Here is a 9,045-nt window from a genome sequence, read left to right as displayed (position 1 = left end):
TTTTTTAAAATGCAAGCAGAATGGAGAGTGCCAGGACCTATATCTTCAGGAAAATAAATGGAGGTTTAATTATCTGATGTACCTAATAATGTATAAAACAATGGCATAGAGAACTAAGCAAATGAAAAAACAAAATTATCATCTCCAATAAGAAACATGTGTACAAATAAAGGAAATGGGATTATAATATAGTGCGTAGCAGTAAATGGTATTGTATTAATTCAAAGAATGAATTTCAATACAGTCAAAAATAGTTTAACTACATGAGGGAAAGCAAACGGGTTTGGAATGATGGCAGATGAAGCTAAATCCTTGTCTTTCACAAAAGGAATTTAAAAGGTAATGGGTAAAAAACTTATAAATCAAGAAGAACCAGTATAGCGTATTATTATTATTTTTTTCTTTCTAGAAGCTGTTCTTCTCCTCTGGGGTTCCAGAGCAGGGAATGTATCCAGCTGCCTTAGCCCCTTGCTATTAGTATTACACACAGGATGATGTAAAACCTTCTTAGCCTTTAGAAAATGCCAGAGCTGTATTGGAGTCCCACATTCAATACAATTTTTTTTGAAATTTTTTTAAATGCAAAATACACACAAGTTTATTATTTTATTAACACTTGAGGATCGTCCCCTTCGAGGCGCAAATGCTACAAAGAAAAAATGTCGAGACCCAACTCCCTTGACTTTCAATTTTCTTTTTACCTTTTGACCTCTCAGTTTATCTTTTAAAAAAAATTTTAATTTTATTTATTTATGCACAAAAGAACTGTTGTAGGCCAGAGGAGGGTGGGTGGAGTGAGAGAATTCACCAGAGACAGAGTGGGGAGAGAAAGGGACGCAGAACAAGTAGATTAACTGAAATATACTGCTGAGGGGAGCAGTGAGTGAGACAGGAAAGCTCGCCATGTGCATTAAATCCCTGGCCAGGATCATGTGCGGTGACTGGCGATAACTGGCTGGCACTCTCTTTAACCACTGTGCCACCAGGGAGGTCCCCAGTTTATCTTTTAATGGAAGTAAATACCAGAAGCTACAGCTGAATGATTTGGGAGAGGGAGAGGGAGAAGGTGGAAAGTAAAGATTTGTGGGGTGAGAAATGACTTTTGTGTCATTTTTAAAGTGGACCCTTGAAAGACACCCGTTTGAACTGCATGGGTCCACTTAAAAGTGGAAATCTTATTTTTTCGGTCCTCGGACTCCGTATTCAGGGATTCAACCCATCACAGTATCGACCAATTCAGAGGTTGGATGAATTCCCAGATGCCAGAACCATGTTTATATAATGTGAGCTAAGCCTGCCTGGACTATCCATTGTGCTGGGTCTGCACCCCTAACTTCTGTGTTGCTCAAGGAGCAACTGTATTTATAACAAATGTGAGTGTATTATTTCAATAAATTACTTTTTAGAAAAGGAAAGACTTGCTTGTGGCAAATGGGCACAAGCTCAGGATGTGCAGGGCTGGCTCAGATCCCTAGCCCGCCACTCGCTGGCCATCTGACTTTCTCTGAGCCATGTTTCTTCCTCCCCCATACCTACTCTGAGGATGTATAAGGCTGTGCCAGGATGAAGCTGAATGTGGACAGCTCTTAGTGCCTGCTCGGTGCGCAGGAAGCGCCTGGTGGAGGAGCTGCTACTGAGGCCTCCAGTGTTACTCAGGTTTGTGGTTCCTCTACTCAGAACTGAGCCCTCCCTGCACCTCCCTGGTGCTTGCAACCCCAGCTTTCCAGGTAATTGCACATCACCCCTTGCAAAGGGAAATATTTCTGCCCTGTCACTTACCAGTTGAGCCACATATTTGAGTAAAAAAAAAACAAAAAAACCCTGTGTGTTTCTCTCCTTCTCTGGCCCTTACCAGTCAGCTCTCATTGGGCTGTAAATCCTGCCGCTGTTCCAGCACTGAAGAGGACAGAGCTGCAGTGATAATGGCCTCACCTCCAAAAGCCCTCCAAAGCACATTCTCAGACCATGACCCAACCTCTCCAAATAAGTGCTCCATTGACAATGGCCCTGTCCAGTGACTTGCGTGTGATATAGGAAAGAGCAAGGAACAGAAAGAGAATGGTATCTCTGCAGCTGTCTCCTCCTCTGGATGCCTATTTCACTGAACTGGGGTCAGCTCAATACTGACCTCCTCTGCTCACAGTGCTCTTGTCTCCCCCAGGTGGCTACCATGATCCCTTGGGTGCTCCTGGCCTGTGCCCTCCCTTGTGCAGCTGACCCACTGGTGGGTGCCTTCACCCGCAGGGACTTACAGAAGGGCTCCCCTCAACTTGTCTGCAGCCTGCCTGGCCCCCAGGGCCCACCTGGCCCCCCAGGAGTCCCAGGACCCTCAGGAATGGTGGGAAGAATGGGCTTTCCTGGTAAAGATGGTCAGGATGGCCAGGATGGAGACCGGGGGGACAGCGGAGAGGAAGGTAAGTGGCCCAGTATCTACCCTTCCTGTCCCCACCTGGGTGTGTGTTGGTTGACACACAAGAGCAGTGTGTTCTACTGGAAGGGACAGTGAAGATTAAATCTTATGTTTGTGCCCAAAAGGCTTCAATGATTACCCAGGTGACTTTGGGCAAGTCTCCTGAAATATCATTCAATATTCTATTGGTCGCAAGTGACAGAAACCCATTTTGCAGCCCTGCATGGAATTTATGGGCTTTTGCAACTGAAAAGCCCCAGTCAAGCTTCAGGAATAACTGGCTCCAGGAGCTTGACTATTGTTGTCAAGGTTCTGCTTCTCTCTCTGTGTTAGCTTAGTTCTCATAAAGACCAGCAGTTCTGAAATGATCTGAAGTAGTGTGCAAGCCTTCCTTTTTTTTTTTTAAAGATTTATTTATTTATACAAGAACTGGGGTACAGGCCAGATGTGCGGGAGGTGAGAGGATTCACCAGAGACAGAGGGGAACAGAATAGGCAGGCGGACCAAAGACACTGCTGAGGGGAGAACTGGGTGAGGCAGGAGAGACTGTCCCTTCCAGTCTGCCCGGCCGGCTGGGAATCAAACCGGCACTGCAGATGCTGAGGACAGTTTCACAGCACTGCGTTCAACCCACTGGCCACCAGGGAGGCCCTCAAGCCTTCCTTTTTATAGCCTGATCCATAGAGCAAATCTCAGAATGACCTTCCTCCTTGATCCCATGTGAAGGTAATGCCACTACTTGCTAGGACTGGGTTGTGGTGCTCCCTAATCACCACCTACCCCCACCAAACTCCCATGGTGTGTGTGAATGGCTGGTGAAGGCATTTGGTACCTGTGAGTGACAGACTCACTGGGACCACATGCAACAGAGCAGAACAGTTCCCTCCCTCCAGGAAGGCAGCAGATTGGATCCTCCAGACTTGCCCTCTCAGCTCTGACATGTCATGACATTTCTCATGTCTCTTAACTCTCACCCCAGTAACCGAGCATTTTCAAGTGCCAGCAGCATCTCCAAGTGTACATTGTCAGCAGTAGGGAAAGCATATTGGTCTGGCGTTTTATTGGCATTTCATTTATTGGTCTGGCATTTTAACACTAACAAACCCTTGCAGTAGGTTGCTTATCAAACCGTCAGTGCAATGCTGTGCAAGAGGTCTGCCACTGCTTCTTATCGCCATGCTATTATTATTATCTGATTACCCTTAAATCGCTAAAACGAGGTTAATAGCAGCACCCACCTCACACCATGCAGCAAAAAGGAAGTAAAATAACTTGTGAATCTGAAGAGCCATATGGTGAACAGCAGTCGCCCCTTAGCTGGCTTGCTGAGTTCATGCAAGTGAGAGGTAGAGAGTAGACTCCAAGTCCAGGCTTTCCCTACCACCCCAAATTAATTCCTTCCAAAAGCACTTCCTTCCCAGAAGAAAGATGGTAAAACTAACGGCTATGGCTGTGACACGGTCTCAGGGTGTCAGGTGCTGAGGGCCCTGTGGGGCTGCAGAGTGGCATAGGCCTGTGCTCCATGTGGGGCAGTAGTTTTATAACCTCCACCTCCTAGATCCTGGGGTGAGGTGGAGGTGAGGGAGAGGAGCTGTATTGGGCTTTCCCTAGGTGGTCCACAGCTGGGAGCATGTGTGTGAGGCTGCTCTGGGCCATGTGTCCTGCTGCATGTATTGAGTCTCTGTTGAAAATTAAACTAACACAGTCGAGAGGCATTGTGGACAGATGCAAAGTCCTGCCACATGTAACCCAGATAAAGCCAGGTTAACTTCCAGTCACCTGTCATGCACATTCATAGCCATCTCCAGAAAGATCTGGAGAAGTAAAGTTTGCTTTTCCTGAACTTCCTAAAAAGCATGGCCAAGAGGAAACACATCCCACAACCCCTGGTAGAACTTCCAATAAGCTTCCTTATCTATTTGTCTCCCTCAAAACTCCAATCCCAGAATGACTCTGTCTTTCTCTCTCCTCTTCATTAGCCACTTTTGTTCATTTTTTCAAGGAACGGCTTTGTGACTTTTCTTCATTTTACCCTTCCTTTTACTTTTTATTACATGAGAAATATTCAAATACATTCTCATTGCAATACATTAAAACAATGCAAATAAAGCAAGAGTCCCTTTAAATTACTACCCCGCTTTCATCCTCCAGAGAGAGGTCAGCAATGATAATTGGTAAGATGCCTGCTCTTCCTGGCCTCTTTCTACATATTTACAAATGTGTATAGTAAAACCACGTATTGCCAAGTACTTAGGGTAAACAATCTGTTCCTGAAAATTAGATGTTCAGTGAGAAAATGCTACTTGGAAATTTATTTCCCAATTATTTAAAATAGGAAAGATCTAAATGCATTGCATGTTAATCTAAAATACAGTAAAATGTCTCCTATAAACATGTAAGAAGCAAAATACCTAGTTAGGATGTAAAATGCCTAAAACATTACTTCCCGATATCCCATTTCATCTGATGGCTAACAAACAGTAGTGTGTGCAGTGATGCTAAATATTCTATGGCAACATAAACTTCAGAAGTGGATTTCTCAATTGACATTTGACATGTATTGCAAACATTTCCCCCAATTCTGCTCTTTTAACAATTGCACAATTTTGTTTGGATGTGAGTCAAATCTTGACCATATATGTTTTATTTAAATGTCATATTGAGTTTAGAGAACTTGAACATAAATGTTTCCTATATTATCATTGTCCCAAAATGTTGTATAGAGAGAATTGTACATTTTATGAAAAATGGGTATTAAAAATCAAGATACATTCTAGAGGAAATCATGACCGGGAAATTGTTCTGAGGAAATGCCAGCTAGACCAAGGAAAAGCTTCTATGGGCGCCAACTCATTTTTGTGCTTAAAATGGGTACAGAAATAGAGACCATTGTGGTTTCCTTTGAACAAAGACACTTCTGCCACCTGCTTTCTCCTCTTAACAGAATTTTTTAGAGAGGCTTTCCTGTCATGCCTGGAAATCCACATTGTTCTTCTAACGCATGCATAGAATTGCAGATGTGGAGGGAATGTCATTTTCTAATCATTTCCCTTTGCTTGGGCATTGAGTTGTTCCTAGTTTTGCTGCTGTCAGCAACGCTGCACCAGAAGCCCTGCCGTGTGGGCGGGGATGTTGAATACTGGGCAGCGACTGCACCAAGATCAGTGTTCTCTCCTTAACCCGTTCCCAGCACAGCCCGTGGAAAGATCAGTCTAGCCAACAAACCAGACACTTCCTTAGAAGGCAGGGAAAGGGATGCAAGTAAGTTGGGACTAGATTATGTCTCATCCACAGTAGTTCTGGAAGGCAGTTCTGGAAGGAGTTCTGGAAGGATCTCTGGAAGGAGTTCCCCTACCCCCTTATTTGAGCTTATTTGCCATGGTTTCAGTCATCTGGTCAACAATGGTCTGAAAATATTGGGAGTGATAAGATCTTTTGAGAGAGACACCACATCCATATCACTTTTATGGCCGTATCATGCAGTAATTATTCTGTTTGATTATTTGCTGTTGTTCATCTCTTACACTGTCTAACTTTATAAATCAGACTTTATCACAATTATGTATGTATAGGGAAAGACACAGCCAGTGCAGAGTTTGATCTACTGCGGGGGTCCTGGGCATGTGCCCTGTGGAAGGGGGGACCACTGTACCCCATTCCCATTTTCCAGATAAAACTGGAAGAAGGGTCTCAGATTTTATCAGGTTGAGCTATTTCCACACAATTCCAGAACCTTCTTATTCTCTGTATGACCCAACGGCTGGAGCTCTGAGGATGGAAAGCGAAACCTCTGTAACACCAGCTGCTCTGTCTTCCAGGTCCACCTGGCCGGACAGGTAACCGGGGAAAGCCAGGACCAAAGGGCAAAGCTGGGGCCATTGGGCGAGCAGGCCCTCGCGGTCCCAAGGGAGTCAGTGGTGCCCCAGGACAGCATGGCACACCAGGCAAGAAGGGGCCCAAGGGCAAGAAGGGGGATCCGGGCCTCCCTGGCCCCTGCAGCTGCAGCAGTGGCCATGCCAAGTCAGCTTTCTCGGTGGCAGTGACCAAGAGCTACCCCCGAGAGCGACTGCCCATCAAGTTTGACAAGATCCTGATGAACGAGGGAGGCCATTACAATGCATCCAGTGGCAAGTTTGTGTGTGGAGTGCCGGGGATCTACTACTTCACCTATGACATCACACTGGCCAACAAGCACCTGGCCATTGGCCTGGTGCACAACGGCCAGTACCGCATCCGGACTTTTGACGCCAACACGGGCAACCACGACGTGGCCTCAGGCTCCACCATCCTGGCCCTCAAGCAGGGGGACGAGGTCTGGCTGCAGATCTTCTATTCAGAGCAGAATGGGCTCTTCTATGATCCTTACTGGACTGACAGCCTCTTCACGGGCTTTCTCATCTATGCTGACAGGGAGGACCCCAATGAAGTGTAGACAGATAACAACAAGGGGTGCCCAGGAAGAAACAGGCTCCTGGCCCAGTGCTCGCAGAGCAAGAACCCCCCAACTGTCTGTAGGGACTGGGAGTCGGGAACTTCTAGACTGGGGCCAGCCCCCTCTGCATCCTTTTGCTCAATCATTAAACCCAAGCTTTCATAGTCATCCTGCAGTCACTCATTTTCTGTGTGTTCACTGTGTGACAGGTGCTGTGCTTTGCCCTGGAAGGTACATCAGGAAACAGGACACAGTGTGGCTCTGTTGTTCGTGAGGCTCACATTCTAATGGGAGATGCAATGTACAAACAAGGGAGCAAACTCTGTCATTCCTGTGCCAGGAAATGCACCTGCCATAGATGAGAACAGTGACTATGTCAGGAGACAGGGAAGAGGTGGAAAGTTTTTGTTTTTTTTTTTTTTTAGATTTTTGGCTTTTCTCACATCCAGTAAAGTCCACAGATCTCAAGTAGACAACTCAATGAATTTTTACATATGCACACACCTTCCCATAGATCCAGAACTGAATAAATCCAGCCCCAAACTCCCCACAGCTCTCTTAGAGTCCCTCTGAGTCAGTACCAACAAGAGGTTAATTTTGTCATTCTTATATTCTTTATTTGATCTTGGTGACAAACCCAGGGGATCTCCTGACCTCACTGTACAGTAGGTGTTACTCTTGTGACATTTTTGGTATGACATTATATCAATAACGACCTGTAAATGACCATAGGAAGAAATAAGAGTGGTCAAATCCTCCCTGCTTTGATTGAATTTAGCATTTAAGCATCGATGCAAATTTCCCTTCCTTTTGGGTTACACCAAAGATCCTGTTTGTCTATTCTTTTCACTTTCTCTCTCCTGTTCATCTTGTATCAAAAAAACAAAGTATGTTTTCAGAGAAACCCAAAATCCCTAAGGCTTTGAGAAGCATATCGCCCAGCAGCCCAACCTTTCTATAAACAGCCCATAACTCCAGATCCATGCACTGGAATGTAATCAAGAAAAAATCAGGAACCCACATGTGCCTTCTCTTCTACTTCATGCAAAATGCCAGCCCATGCAGGCAAAACAGAGAAGACAGAGAACCACAGGTCCTTTGTGTGGAGGGCTGATAGTGTCAACCAAAGGTATATTTGATTGAGTAGTGCTTTCGAGGAGACACAACTTTTTTTTTTTTTAATAGAGGCATGTTTTATTTATTTATTTGTTTGTTTGTTTGTTTATACATGCACTGGGTACAGTCAGAAGCACGGGAGGGTGAGAGAATTCACCAGAGCCAGAATGGGGAGCAGAGCAGGCAGAAGGACCGAAGTACACTGCTGAGGGGAGCAGCGGGCGGCAGGAGAGGTCTGCGCGCCATGTGGGACCTTCCTCCAGTGGCCAGGGAGCAGCCGGGGATTGAACCGGCGCCGCAGAGGCCGCGGGCAGCTTCGCAACCCAGCGCTCAACCGCTGCGCCACCGGGGAGGCCCGAGGAGACACAACTTTGGTAAAACACACTTTCTAAAAGAACATCATGTGAGGGGGAGGGGGGTAGTGTGACTTTTTAAATTTTTTTTTATTGAAGTAATATTGCTTTGCAACATTATAAATCCACATCTGTATATACCACAAAATGTTCATCACAAGAATTCAAGTTTCCATCTTCTCTATACAATTAACCCCTCTTATCCAACTTACACTCTCTCCCCCCATTTTGTTCATCTCTACTGGTAGCCAGTACTTTGTCCTTACAGTCTAAAATTTTGTTTTTGTTTTATTTGTTTCTTTTTTTTTAATGTATACAAGAGCTGGGGTGTAGGCCAGAGGTGTGGGGGTAGGGGGGTGAGCTGATTCACGAGAGACAGAGTGGAGAGCAGAACAGACACAGCTGAGAAGAGCAGCAGGCAAGGCAGGAGAGGTCTGCTGTTCCATGTGGGTAGCTCCCTGGCTGGAGATAGGCAGGAGAGGTCTGCTGTTCCATGTGGGTAGCTCCCTGGCTGGAGATAGACTCCTGCTGCAGTAGCTGCAGATAGCTTCACAGTGCTGAGACTTAACTCCTTGCACCACCAGGGAGGCCCTTTTTATTTGTTTCTTTATCCACCACCTGTGAGTGAAATCATTTGGTGTTTTCCTTTCTCTTTCTGACTTATTTCACCAAGGCTGATACCCTCTAACCATCCCTGTTGTTCTAAGTGGCCGGATTCCCTCCCTTTCAGAGCT

The 9,045-nt window shown here is 45.6% G+C and overlaps 1 protein-coding gene across 2 annotated transcripts; it reads left to right on the top strand.

The window, feature by feature from the left end:
- Positions 1-2,167: 2,167 nt before the first annotated feature.
- C1QTNF2 (C1q and TNF related 2) lies at positions 2,168-6,985 on the top strand (the record flags this gene model as incomplete). 2 transcript variants are annotated; one of them, XM_084241934.1, is made up of 3 exons in its annotated part: positions 2,171-2,414; positions 6,229-6,246; positions 6,451-6,985. In XM_084241934.1, 3 exons carry the CDS (start codon positions 2,171-2,173, stop codon positions 6,840-6,842), a joined length of 654 nt encoding a protein of 217 aa, XP_084098060.1. In that variant the 3' UTR covers positions 6,843-6,985. The 2 variants fall into 2 exon arrangements, with proteins under 2 accessions (XP_084098061.1, XP_084098060.1); XM_084241935.1 differs by having other exon boundaries at positions 2,168-2,414; positions 6,229-6,985.
- Between the last annotated feature and the right edge of the window lie 2,060 nt (positions 6,986-9,045).

Source organism: Talpa europaea, assembly GCF_964194135.1.
Source record: "Talpa europaea genome assembly, chromosome: 9".
In the NCBI taxonomy this organism is placed as follows: domain Eukaryota; kingdom Metazoa; phylum Chordata; class Mammalia; order Eulipotyphla; family Talpidae; genus Talpa; species Talpa europaea.
The sequence above is the reverse complement of the archived record's forward strand: the minus strand, read 5'-3'. Positions and strand labels throughout refer to the sequence as shown.